The 15,000-nt window shown below is 34.6% G+C and overlaps 1 protein-coding gene across 5 annotated transcripts in view; it reads right to left on the bottom strand.

Annotated features, from left to right (window-relative positions):
• LOC106870480 (tyrosine-protein kinase Fer) overlaps positions 1-15,000 on the bottom strand; it is a 145,307-nt gene that overhangs the window by 39,523 nt on the left and 90,784 nt on the right. For all 5 annotated transcript variants that reach the window (XM_089365819.1, XM_014916589.3, XM_014916591.3 and 2 more), the window contains exons 2-5: positions 9,624-9,834; positions 4,421-4,594; positions 2,127-2,223; positions 931-1,120 (exon numbers count right to left, since the gene is read on the bottom strand). In XM_089365819.1, coding sequence (XP_089221945.1) covers positions 931-1,120; positions 2,127-2,223; positions 4,421-4,594; positions 9,624-9,830 — 668 coding nt within the window. In that variant the 5' untranslated portion in view covers positions 9,831-9,834. The remainder of the gene's footprint in view (positions 1-930; positions 1,121-2,126; positions 2,224-4,420; positions 4,595-9,623; positions 9,835-15,000) is intronic.

Below are 15,000 nucleotides of genomic sequence, written 5' to 3'. Positions count from 1 at the left end.
CATGTGGAATATCTGGACCAGATATGGCCGGTTTAAATACTAAAGGGTTAAAGAGCCAAAATTTTAGTTTGAAGTTTAGACAGTTACCTAATGCTAGTTTAATTGTTGTTACAGTTGAATGCCTTTCCAAGGACTAACTACCCAACCATGAAATATGATGAAATATGAAAAACAACTATTTTCAGTTTGGCAGATTTTCAATTAAACAGAATTATGAAAGAGTTATGCCTATTTATGTTATGCCTTTTAAAAATGGAGCCAATAAAGGAGTTTTTACACAGCTGTTTGACCTGCTGGAAATAACAAATGTATATACTTTAAATTACATCCTACCATCTTCAAAAAGGAATACTACATTGAATACTAAAATTCTAGATACAAAAAAAAAATGTAGGATGATTATGGTTGGAATATCTTCAATCATAGGTCTGCTAGACTGAAATTCTATTTAAATATTGTCATATTACTGCTTTGTTTGAAAATCATGAGAAATGTGGGTTAAAGTGGTTATTATAGGCAATCAAACTCATATCAAGGACTGACTTAAATTAATGTTGGAATAATAATCAGTAATAACTTAATTAGACCAAATTAATAAAAACTAGTATTAATTATTCATCAATTTTCTTCCTGCCATCAATGCAGACCATTACTTACCCCCAAACCATCAGTCACATCTCTAAATAGTAATGTTATCAAATTATGATATCAGACTATCATGTCATCATATGATAACAAAAAACAGTAATGTTATAACATCATGCATGATACTAAATAGTAATATTGTCACACATTACAATACAAAGTAGCAATGTTACCTACAGAATATCTAATAGTAGTATATGCCATATGATACTACCTAAAGATGTAATACTAGAGAGGTAATAATGTAGTTAAATAAATTAGATTGCTTAAAAAACAGAATCTTACCATCCTTCGGTGAGACCAATGTGTGTTTCTTCATGGTGTGTCAGAAATGAAGGGAGAAGTTTGACAAGATAATCATTCTGGTGTAATGAAGCTACTTTAATTGCAATGATATATTCATTGTGTAGTTTGTGCAGTTTGGATGTTGTTCGAAGGTAGTGGGACTTAGCATCTTCAATTTTCTTAATTTTTCCTGTAAACAAAGAGGAGTGGAGTTAAGAAATTAAATTAAAAATTTAGATATTACAAAAAAAAAAAAAAAAATTTGAATTAGAGTTGACATGTGCAGGCATGGCTGTGTGGTAAGAAGTTTCCTTCCCAGCCACATGGTTTTGGGTTCAATGCCATTGCATGGCACCACGGGCAAGTATCTTTCAATATAGCCTCAGGCTGGCCAAGATCTTGTGAGTGCATTTGGTAGAGAAACTGAAAGAAGCTCATTGTATATACGTATATATGCATGTGTGCAAGGTGTGTGTTTGTCTTCGTCACCCACCACCACGTGACAACAGGTGTTGGTGTGTTTATGTCCACGTAACTTATTATAGGACCTAATAGTAATGCTATCACAGTATAATACCAAACAATAATCATACCATGTAATAATTCCAAAGATGAATGTTCACATATTATTATATTGAATACTTGTTTTATAATACAAAAAAAAAAAAATAGTAAGGCTATCATGTAATACTAAATAGTAATGTTATCAAATTATGATATCAGACTCGGTAAAAGAGACCAGTCGAATAAATACCAGGTCTAAAAAAAAAAATAAGTATTGGAGCCGATTCATTAAACTAAAAATTATTTAAAAAAAAAAACCTGAATGGATGCACATAAATTTGTTATTATAGTGTCAAAGTAGGTGCTGCAAATAACACGTATGTATGTCATAAAAAGTGTAGATTTCTCTTAATCATCTGTTGTCCACCAGCAGACTGAACATAAGTTGCACTGTAGAAGTTAAGAGACAATATTGCACTATGAGCAACATTTTGTCATTTACCACTTAGTAACCAACCAACCAACCAGCCAACCAACCAACCAACCAACCAACCAACCAACCAACCTGACTACACAAAAGGATACTTAGTAATTAAGGCTAGAAGAAATATTTTTATAATTTCAAAGATTTTTGTCTGTAGTTTCATTAAGGGAAAACATCAAGCACACATAACAAAAGAAATTAAACTTACCTTTTGCACATAAATCATCGTATCTGGCTTTGTCAACTTTGAACTTATCAAGTACTCTTGTGTAGTCATTTTCCTGTTTGTTCACATCATCTTGGATCTACAAAAAGAGTCAAAGAAAAAAAAATATGAAAAAAATCAGTTGAGAAAAAAAAGCAAGATGGGGAATATAACAATAAGGTTTTAATGTTGAAATAAACCATTTTTAAACAAATAATATTATCACCATTATCATCATCATTTTTAAACCCAGTTTTTCTATCCTGGCATGGGCTGTGAGTGACTCGTTCAATCAGTATTCTATATCTCGATGCCCTACCCATTGCCAGCCCTTACTGGTTTTCAAGTAAGGGATTTTTTTCATTCTGCAGGTCTTCATATATCTGGAACTAAATATCTAATGCATTTTTTCTTTATTTAAGGTGGTAGGGTGAAATCTGATAGAGATTTCATTCACTGCTGCTTCTAGCAGGCTGAACGACATAAAGCCAAAAAGTATTATATCATCATTATCATTAACATCTTCAATATCAAGCGGAGTCCACAGAATTTTTCTTCTCAATCCCCAAGTCCTTCATATTGTGGGTTCCTTATTACAATAGAAAGGTAGATTTTTATTTTATTAATAGAATTGAATTGGCTATGAAGAAGTAATTGGACCCATAGCATACACAGGCTTTCCAAAACCATTGATGCAGTGAAGGTTCTTCTTGAATAGTTACAAGCAGACAAATGCAGAAAAACACGAGTATTGTGAGAATTCCATAGGAACAACATTCTGATGAGGATAGACTGGACATGCTGTTTATTGCAGGGTCTTCAAGGGGGAAGGAAGGTGAACACAATATTAAGGATAAGAAAAAAGATGGATGAATGAGTTGAGAGTGTCTGAATGGAGGTGTCACAAAGCCAGCTAAATCTGAGGAGAAGAGGCCACTACAGTAATGATAAAAACAACAGACTGGGGAGACAACATATTTGTGGGCCTGAGGCTGGAATGTGCTGGTGATTGTTTTCATACCAAAAATTCAAGCGGCTTTTCCTTTGATGCATTCCAGAATATCTGTGGATGTAGCAGCAGCATTGTACCAAATATGGAGCAGTGTTACTTCATTGTGATTCCCACTGGTGATTGCCTTCTCCTTCTCCTTCTCTGAAAACTCATGCATGGACATACAAGTGTTGGCAGATCAAGAAGAGCAAGCATCAATCAACTTGTGGAAGACAGAGGATATCAAGTTAGGGATATCAAGACTGCAAAAGACGACTGGCATGGAAGAGTTGTGCTAGTCCAGGCAAGTCACCCAACCAGATAGACAGTGGGTCCCAAGTGAGCTTTGAAGAAAGTTTGCCATTGATGGGGGTCTGAAGTATTGTCTGTGCCTGAAGAGGAAAGCTAATCATGCGTAAAACATAATTCTGTTAATCAATTGTAATCATCATAGTATTCTAGGATTTTTCAGAGGTATATTAATTATTTATTGATACACCAAACAGCAGGATTTTTTTCCAAGCTATAATTACTCTATACAGTAAATCAATTGTATTAGTTTTGACTGAAAAAAAAAAATAATGAAGAAGCTTGTACTACCATAGCATTAGATTTACTTGGCAGTATAATAACAATACCTAAAGTATGATAGGCTAAATTTAATAATAAATCTAACAGTAGAAAATAATGATTTCTAATATAGGTACAAGGCTACAAATTTAGTGGGAGAATGTATGAGGGTTTGCTGAAAAATTCCTGGCTTTAAGGGTATCGCAAAAGGCCTGGTTGGAGGCCCAACCTTCCAAGTTCTTTTACAGGGCTTAGAAAAACTGAAGGACCACTGCAATAAGTATGTGAATCTGAGAAGGGAATATGTTGAATAAAATCATAGTTAACAGACCTCTTGTATTTTCTTTTACCCAAAGCCAGGAACTTTCCAGCACCCCTTGTAGTTGGTTACATCAGATCAGCACTAAACTGGTACAGTGAAAGGCAAAGTTGAATCCTGATAGGGTCTAAAGAAAAATTTTAAAATTCTACCAATTCTAACTGCTCATTATGTTCTGAGTTCAAATCTCACTGAAGTTTACTTTGCCTTTCACCCTTTTAGAGTTGATAAAATAGAATACTAGTCAAGTTCTGGGGTCGTTGGTATCAACCCACCAAATAAACAAAAACAGGTGGGGTTTACATAGATCAAGAGAGATACGACTACATTAAAGGACATCCCTTCCTCAAACTGATATCAAATTTAGAAATCAAAATGGTAGAATATTTAAAAACACTCTAATGATTAGAAATTTACCTTCAGTAATTCTTCATCAAGATAGATCCTTTCTTCTATGTAAGACTTCTTAGCTGATTTCTTCTCCAGTATCAAATTTCCCAAAGCTTTTAATGTTTTTGAGCTGAGTTCATCGACATTTTTTCTGACATGATTTACAAGTTTCTCTGTTTCTTCAATAATACAGTTCCATGCCTGGAAATATAAAGTTGGCAGCATAATTTATATAGAAAAAGGTAAAAAAAAAAAAATAAATAAAATAAGATAAAAAAAAAAAGATCAGAAATAACAAAAGCACATGAGGTGGAGGAGGGTAAATAGAGATAAAAGAACAAATACTGCTTGATAAAATATCTAAATGCCTGAGATAATAAGTTATTGTTAATACAATTATAAATATTTCAGACTATTAATCTCATATTCAGAGATGCAAAATGTTTTAATATTTCAATGATGATGAATTGGCAGGAACACTAGAACATCAAAAATACCTTGGGGCAAACAGAAACTTTCTGAGTTTAAATACTACCAACAAAAATTTTGCTTTTCATTTTTCTAATGTCAGTAAAATAAACTCCCAATTAAGTAAAGGAGTTGTTAAAATTAATTATGCCTCTTAACTCTTTAGCATTCAGAATACTTAGTCAAATATAATGCTTATCCATTTGCATTCTTTTGAACTGATTGTGAAAGGATATGGTAGACGGAAACAATAGTGATCCTAGATTTGAATGTATAAGGGGTGTGTGCTGAAAAGTTCCTGACTTTAAGGGTATTGCGAAAAGCCTGGTTGGAGGCCCAACTTTCCAAGTTCTTTTACAGGGCTTAGAAAAACCGAAGGGCCACTGCAATAAGTGTGTGAATCTGAGAGGGGAATATGTTGAATAAGATCACAATTAACTGATCCTTGTGTATTTTCTTTTATCCGAAGCCAGGAACTTTTTTGCACTCCTTCATACAGTACTAACATAACTATTGCCGTTAGAACTAATCCTGTTAAAAGGTTATTATTCAGACACAAGTTCCAATGAATTAATCCATAAAGTATTATGGTAATCTAACATTGTATTATGCAAATGAGACAATCAACAGCAATATTTTGAACGTTTGTCAATAGTTTGCATACTGGCAGTTGATAATCCTTTTTCTGCTTACAATATCAATATCGTTTGAATCATTCTTCCACCATCACTCCCCCACCCCACCCCACATACACACATATGCACACTTTGGATATATATGAAGAATTAACAGATTCGAAGCACATCATAACATTGCACTTATTGAAATTTATTTCAGGAAATGACTACAATACAATCTGTGTTGGTTATTCATTTATTTATTTATTTTTACATCATGAATTTTATGAACAATAGTGTAGTTGTTTATTGATTTCCAACAGGTTAATTACTGATTAACTCCATTTCCAATGATGAGAATGACAAGCAAGTCTTGTGAAACTCAAGCAGAATAAATACCAATTTATCTGCTTTTTCAGTGATATGTGTGTATGTGTGCGAGCATGTGTATTACAAAGAATTCAGAGACTGGTGGATCTTCAGAGTTGATCATACAGTATAATTAGAACCAACTAACTATACTGTATGACCAACTGGAATATTAAAAGAAAAATTTGAAGATGTCCCAGTCTCCGTATTTTTGGTAATTGTTTGAAATTCACATTCCTGATAATATTCATAACCCAGCAAAGTGAACTCAAAGTTACCCATCAGAAGAATTACAGCAGGATTGCTTATACTAAGCTACCACTGATGTCTATTACTACTTGATGCAGTAAACCGAAACCTGGAATATACCTGAGAGCTATTATGGTACCTGCTATAATAACATATATACTATGTTAACTACAATAATAGTTGAAGCTGTTATTCTCCTTGTTATCTTGAAGGTGCATGGCTCAGTGGTTAGGGTGTCGGGCTCACAAACATGAGGTAGTGAGTTCAGTTCCTGGACTGGGCTGCGTGTTGTGTTCTTGAGCAAGACACTTCATTTCGTGTTGTTCCAGTTCAATCAGCTATAGAAATGAGTTGCAATATCACCGGCACCAAGCTGTATCAGCCTTTGCCTTTCCCTTGCATAACATTGGTGGTGTGGAGAGGGGAGGCTGGTGTGCATGGGCAACAGATGATCGTCTATAAAAACAACCTTGCCCAGACTTGTGCCTCGGAGGGGAACTTTCTAGGTGTAATCCCATAGTCATTCTTCAACTGAAGGGGGTCTTTATCCTTTTATATGAATATGAACTTTTATTTACAAATTATAGTAACTTTCTATAGTGTAAAGCATCTTCACTATTTTGATGTCCGTTTTCCATGCTGACATGGACAATTTGACGGGAGCTGGAAAACTCAACTGTCGGCTTTGGCAAGGTTTCTAGGGTCAAATGCCCCTCTTAACACAGATGACTTTACAGAGTGTATTGGGTGCACTTTACATGGCTTCAACACCAGCAAGTTCACCAAATCTTGCAAGACACAGACTCCTCAACTGAGTTGGGGAAGTCGTATTAAGGAAGGTAGCTTTGTGTCAAGTGACAAGAGGTTAAACTATGATAGAAGAACAAAAACAGGTGTCATGCTGCAGAGGAGATACATGGCTATCCCAGTTGGAGGAGAGAGACAGACAGACAGACAGAGACAGACAGACAGACAGACACAGAAACAGAAACAGAGAGAGAGACAGAAGTAATGGTGGTGAAAATGTGTCAGGGTGTACCCAGTTCTGTTGTGTGACTTTTAGAAGCCCCCTACAACATTTTGTTTCGAGGGCCCCATCCTTTCATATTTCACGTTATCCTAAAGAACATCTTTAAAAGTATAAGTTAAATTTATTTAGGTCTATTACAAATTTCAATAAGTAAAACTTCCAGATATGAATAAAAGAGCACTTTCATAATCCAGGCAACTTTCAAAGACAAACACAGTGCACTTTTCGCTTTGTGAAATCATCGATCAGTTCAGAATAAACAAGCTGAGAGCTAAGTTTGTGTTCAATGTATATCATAGACAATCCACAAAGTTTGGTACACGTTTGTAGTACAAGGTAATGTTTTTACAAGAACTTTTGTGAGTACAATGTATTACTATTTTATTTTGTGAAATTTTCAGTTAACATAGATAGATAGTTTAATTCTTGTTCAACATCTTAACCAAAGTAAATAGATGACTAATCTACGTACTCTGATCTTAACATGGGGCTCCTCAACTGTGGAGGCTCCCTGCGACTGCAGGGGTTGCAAGGGCTTAGTGACGGCCCTGGGTGTACCCTCAAGGTACAGAAAGATAGGGAGGTGAATGTAAGTGAAGGTGAAGTGGTAAAGAGGACTAGACAGGGTGAGTGTTCAGAGAGCTCAAAAAGTGCAAAAAGGAGAGAGGCAGATAGAAGGGAAGGGATTGCAGTGAGTAATAACACAGGTGTGTGTGTGTGTGTATGTATATATATATAGACATATATGGGGTGAGTAAGTTGGTGGGGGAGGCAAGCAGTGAGATAGCAATGATACAGTTTAGCAAGGGGGGAGACAAGAGAGAGAGAGAGAGACAGCAAGATAGAATTGGGCTGCAGGAACAAAGGGAAGGGTGTGAGACAAGCATAGTTTACAATGAGATGTAGTTTGGCTCTTGGGGTGTGGGAAGGGTGAATTAATGTGATGTGTGGGCGGAAAGCTTTAACGAATTATTGGCTTCAATTTTTAATGCAAGGCTAACAATTTCAGGGGTGGGGTAATTTATTACATTGACCCCAGTATTCAACTGGTATTTATTTCATTGACCTCCAAAGGATGAAAGGCAAAGTCAACCTTGGCAGAATGTGAACCCAGAAGGTAAAAATGTACGAAATGCTGCTAGGTATTTTGCCTAGCATGCTAATGACTGTCAGCTAGCCACATTAGCATTAATGAATTATTAATTACAGACTGTTCAAATGAACTAGAAAAGAGAGGGACATTGTAAACTAGGCTAACCTTCACATATGACTCTAGTATAAGACACATAAATCTCATATACAACGTATTACACTAGTACACTGCACAAAGTCAAGTTCAAAATAAAGGCTTCCTGTTTATCAGTCCAGGGAAGTTGCACTCCAAGATGTCAAGCAATGAAATCTGAGTATGAAAATGCATTTGGATTAATCAGCACCAGCTTGCTTCAGCATGTGAGCTGTATTCCTAACAACCATCAAGTGAATCTAGGTTATGGCTTGGACTTAATTTAGTAAGCTTACTGCCATTCTACAACATTTGCCAATTACAACTGAAATGTATTCAGGTAGTTTTTCCGGCTAGTGAAACATAAGACTGTATTAATAGTTAAAATCGTATTGTTACATTGTTTTTTTTTTTTTAAGCATTTCAACATCATATTACTAACTGTATCATTTGTGCTTCAAATTTTAATAACTTCACTAAAGAGAATATAGTATAAAATTACCTTCTATACTTCGTAAACACACACAAAAAAAGAGAAACACAAACAACTGCCTCAATTGCAAAAAAAATCAGCTGGGTGGCCAATTCACAACATCAATGAATACTTTATTTAATTTTTTATTTATATCAGAGGCAACAAATTCTTATGCAAGCAAGTGACTGACTGCAAGAATACTGCATTGAAAAAGCCCCAAAGGGCCAAAATGAATCTGGTGTTCTGACTGGGGTTAATTTTCATCCCCCTTCAATATTCATTGTTTTCAACACAGTATGTCCATAAGAGAAGTTACTCATTTGGCCCGTACTACAGTAGAGAACTTATGTGTGAAGGTGGGTGTGTAGCATAGTGGTTAGGGTATTTGGCTCATGATTACAAGGTCATGAGTTCAATTACCAGCAACGCATTCTGTCCTTGAGCAAGGTATTTCATTTCACGTTGCTCCAGTCCACTCAGCTGGCAAAAATGAATCGTACCTGTATTTCAAAGGGCCAGCCTTGTCACACTCTGTGTCATGCTGAATCTTCCTGAGAACTACATTAAGGGTACATGTGTCTGTGGAGTGCTCAGCCACTTGCATGTTAATTTCACAAGCAGGTTGTTCCATTAATCAGATCATCTGGAACATTTGTCATTACAACTGACAGAGTGCCAGCTAACAGAAAACTTATATAAAAGCCTTTTCAAATTTCATTCTATTTTTATGTTTTAAATAGAAAAAGTTAATTATAAAAACAAAGGTTTAAGATATTTTAAAAGAATTAGTTACTTACTCGATATATTGATGTTTGAAATTCCACTGTTCCTATTTTCTGAGCGGCTTGTAGAAAGTTAGAGAGCATATCCACATATTTCCGATCACCTTCAACTCGAATGGCCATACACTTTTTCATGGTCTCCATAAGGCTAAGTTCTTCATCTAACAGACGAATGAGTGCCTCATGTGATGACCTCCCTTGGAGGTCATTTGCAATACCCATTTTCCTATAATAGAAAAATAAAGTAAATTAGCATTTGAAATAAATTATTAAATTATGCTAATATATAAAAATCAATATTTATTTTACATTTTTAAAAATAAATACCACCAAAGTCTGAGAGCATGAAATAAATATTAACAAAATCATAAAGCACGCATAAAGATTGTTATGTATTTCTGGTTTTACGGCCATAACACAGACAAGATAAATAAGACTGTATTTTCGTAGACTATTAATATCATCTTTGGAAATGAAAAACATTTGATATTTACATTTAAGCTTTGATCAGTTTGATAACTAATCATTATCATGTGTTTTATTACTTGTTGTATACATAGTCCCAGACTGGATTTAAACTTGGAACCTTTATTTGCAAACCAAAGATAATCATACTGTTCTCCAGTAGGTCACTGGAGTATGTTGTACATGTGGGAAAGTACGGTATTGCATTTTATAAATAAATCTTTATATTTGAATCCAGTCTGTGAATATATCACTGAGAGGAACAAAACACTTGATTACAATGAGGAATCCAAAATATCAAAGTATAATGTAGATGTAAAAATTAAAAAAAGATATTATACATTTTATCAATAAATTTGAGTTTAATACTTTTAAAAAATAATCATACAATCTTATTTTTTTAAAAATCATTTCAAAGACTTACACACACACACACACATACATATTTACACATATGTACATATATAAATATATATACATTTACATATATTTACACACACACACACAAAACTCCCAAGACTTTATGTTGCCAACAGCCAATTAATTTTAAATAAATCAGGACTTATAGATGAATAGTTTCATTAGCTCTCTCTTGTGCTAGTTTTATATTTTTGTGTTCTTTATTTATAGAGAAATTTGAACCTGAAAAGCATTGTCTTTCATTTGATAATGTTACATTACCTCAACAATGTTTTTTCATAATGTCTTGAGTGTTGCTTGTAGTAATCCAAGTTTAGGCACAATCCTAATGAAATATTTCTACACAAAACATTACAGCGGTTTTTAATTTGAATAAGAACATTGTAGAGGCATGGCCATGTGGTAACAAGTTTGTTTCTCAATCACATCGTTCTGTCATTTTCCCCACTTATCGCTCCATTCATCTAATTGAAGCAATGTACACACATGTGGAACCTTAAAGGACGCAAAAATGTAGGCACAAAAATGTAAGCCTAAAGACTTAACAAACTTTTTCCGTTTTTATGACTCCTCACACACACACACACACACACAAACACAAACACACATATATACATGTGTTTGTGTTTGTCCCCTACAACTGCTTGATAACCGGTGTTGGTTTGTTACATCCCCATAATTTAGTGGTTCAGAAAAAAGAAACCAAAATAAGTACCAGGCTTTAAAAAAATAACTACTCAATTTATTTGACTAAACCCTTCGAGGCAATGCTCCAGCATGGCTGCATTCCAATGACTGGAACAAGTAAAAAATAAAAGATAAAAGAACATATTAAAACAGACAATTTTGTATCCTAAACCTAAAGCCAGTGTCTGGCAGGTTGGAATCAAAAGCAGTTAATTAATTCTCTATGATATTTTTGAGCTGTGCACTGGTTTTAACGAGGGAGTGATACAACACAAGCAAATGCTTAGAATGCCAATTGTTACTCTCTCCACTTGAGTTCTCCTTTCAATTGATAGTTTCTCCACATTCCACTGTTAAAATTCTACATTTAAAAATGAAATCGCCATACTATTAACACGTCTGTTTCTCACTGTTTTTCTCATTATTTAAGTGCTGGGCAAATTAAAATAACAATTCCAAATCAGCAAACCCATCTATCTAACCCGTGCTACTTATCTATATACCATCCTTTAAAACAATACAAATAAATGTACAAAAAGAAAGTAAGAAAAAAAAAACAAAGTTATTAATTTGGTGCTGGTCATGAAATATTAACAAGTGAACAGACATATTTTTCTGTAATTATAAACAGAAATGTGGAAAAAATGAAAATAAAAGTAAATAAAAACTGCCATAATATCAAATAATTCAAACTCTCATTGAGACCCCCCATTAATACAAATAATGAATGTTACATTCCGTTCTCTTTTTCAAAGTCAAAAAAATATTCACTTATGGACATCAGCAAATCGTTTACAATAAACAAACCATATATCTTACATATGAGTGCTCACACATGTGAAATTCTGCACAAACCACAGTCATGTTCACAAGCTGGCACTCAGTCAGTTACAACGACATGGGTTCCAGATGATCTGATCAACAGAACATTCCACTCATGAAATTAACATGCAAGTGCCTGGGTACTCCACAGATATTCTAACCCTTAACACAGCTCTCAGGGAGATACAGCGTGACACAGAGTGTAACAAGGATGGCCCTTTGAAATACAGATACTACTCATTTTTGCCAGCAGAGTGGACTGGAGGAATGTAAAATAAAGTGTCTTGCTCAAGGGTACAACATGTCAAACAGGAATTGAACTCACCACCTTCTGATCATGAGCCTAATCACTAAGCCACACACCTTCTGTACACACACACACACACACACATATATGGTGACATGGAATATCTCCCAAGAGTGACTTCTACATGAAGAACATAAAGCTAAGGTGGTGTGTTGTTGAAGAGATAAAATAAGCATCGGCTTGTGTCCAGCTAGCATTGCCCACGGTAGCACAGTCCCTTCCAAGATCCACACCTGATAATCCCATTTTATCCACTCTCTCCACATGCTGAAATCCTACCATAGAAAGATGAAAGTTTACTTTTGACTTCCATATTTCTAAGGTAGGTAAGATAATGTACAAACCTAGCACTGAGTTTGATATCATTATCTATAAAAATTGCCCTAGTATGAGGTTTTGTGCCAATGTAAGAAATCAGATTTTTATTCACCAAACCACCCCTATCTCTACCAGTCTTTCAAGAACTAAAAGACCATTAGGAAATGTAAAGCAATTAATATTTTATATAATGTCATTAATTTTATAAAAAGGGAGAGACACCTCTAACATATACAGTTGTTATATAATTACTTGGTTTGATTGTTGAGTTGAATAGTAAATGAAAGCTCAAAAATGTGTGTCATTGTGAATCTTAAAACAGGAAACTTTACACAATGTTATTTTTAGACAAATATTTATTGTTGAAAAAAAAAAACAAATTTTTGTACACTGCATGTTTTTATGTTTTTTTTTTTTCTCTTAAAGCGTGACACTTGTAGGACACCTAAGTTGGTGTTTGAATATAACAAATTGTATTAGTCTTGGGAAATTACATGAGATATATTTAGAATATAAAGCACAGGTTTCATGAATGCGTTTTCAATACAGCTGTCTTTTCAATGTCTCTCACACACACACACTTCCACTTATTGTTAATCTCTACTATAGTGTCAAGTACTCATTCTGTTTACAATCAACACTATTTTTATTTTGGGGACAGTGGCAAGTGGGTAGAATCATTAGCATGCTTATTGTATTTCAGGTTAAATACAATAAGTACCAGCTGAATACTGGAGTCAATATAATTGACTTATCTCCCCACCCCACAACATTTCTGGCCTTATGCTAAAATTTGAAATCAATATCTTTATTTTGATTGAGTCAGTCTATATATGTATATATTCCATCAATTCTTCAGTCATAACTTGCCTGAAGACTCTGTGTATCCAAACGCGAAACTCAGAGTTGCAAGAGACTAAATCAACCAAAATAATGTGTGGCTGTGTGGTAGGAAGCTTGCTTCCCAACCACATGGTTCTGGGTTCAGTTCCACTGCATAGCACCTTGGGCAAGTGTCATCTACTATAGCCTCGGGCAAACCAATGCCTTGTAAGTGGATTTGGTAGATGGAAACTGGAAGAAGCCCATTGTATATATATATGTATATATTTCTGTGTGTGTATGTCTGTGTGTCTGTGTTTGTCCCCCTGCCATCGCTTGACAACCTATGGTGGTGTGTTTATATCCCTGTAACTTAGCGGTTCGGTAAAAGAGACTAATAGAATAAGTACTAGGCTAACAAAGAATAAGTCCTGAGGTTGAGGGGACAGTGGCAAGTGGGTAGAATCATTAGCATGCTTATTGTATTTCAGGTTAAATACAATAAGTACCAGCTGAATACTGGAGTCAATATAATTGACTTATCTCCCCACCCCACAACATTTCTGGCCTTATGCTAAAATTTGAAATCAATATCTTTATTTTGATTGAGTCAGTCTATATATGTATATATTCCATCAATTCTTCAGTCATAACTTGCCTGAAGACTCTGTGTATCCAAACGCGAAACTCAGAGTTGCAAGAGACTAAATCAACCAAAATAATGTGTGGCTGTGTGGTAGGAAGCTTGCTTCCCAACCACATGGTTCTGGGTTCAGTTCCACTGCATAGCACCTTGGGCAAGTGTCATCTACTATAGCCTCGGGCAAACCAATGCCTTGTAAGTGGATTTGGTAGATGGAAACTGGAAGAAGCCCATTGTATATATATATGTATATATTTCTGTGTGTGTATGTCTGTGTGTCTGTGTTTGTCCCCCTGCCATCGCTTGACAACCTATGGTGGTGTGTTTATATCCCTGTAACTTAGCGGTTCGGTAAAAGAGACTAATAGAATAAGTACTAGGCTAACAAAGAATAAGTCCTGAGGTTGATTTCTTCAACTAACACCCTTTAAGGTGGTGCTCCAGCATGGCCACATTCAAATGACCAAAACAAAAGAATAAAAGTAAAATATATATATATATATATATATATATATATATATATATACACACCCGTACATATATATATATTCCAGAGTTCTTCATGTGTGTAATGTTTATACAGATAATTCTGATAATTTTTAAGGATATCTAGTGTCAAAGTGGTAAGTTCAAAAAGCCATAGCATAAATATTACATAAGCAATTTATGTCATATTAATACAGAGTTTCTGAGAATCTTATCAGAATATCTAATGTAAAAGTAGATTATTCTAAAGGCTATATCATAAAAATTACAGTAACAATTTTTTATTCAGTAAATCTCATTTAACTACCATCTTAAAGCAAAGATTTACTTCATTTTAACTATGTCTAAAATGTTCAACACATTTAAACTAAAATTAAGATAAATTTATTCTGTAAGTTAAAAGGAGGAAATTTCTTTCTCTC

This window comes from Octopus bimaculoides, chromosome 18 (assembly GCF_046866305.1).
Source record: "Octopus bimaculoides isolate indiv1 chromosome 18, ASM4686630v1, whole genome shotgun sequence".
Taxonomy (NCBI): Eukaryota; Metazoa; Mollusca; class Cephalopoda; order Octopoda; family Octopodidae; genus Octopus; species Octopus bimaculoides.
This window is presented reverse-complemented; position numbering and strand designations above follow the sequence as displayed.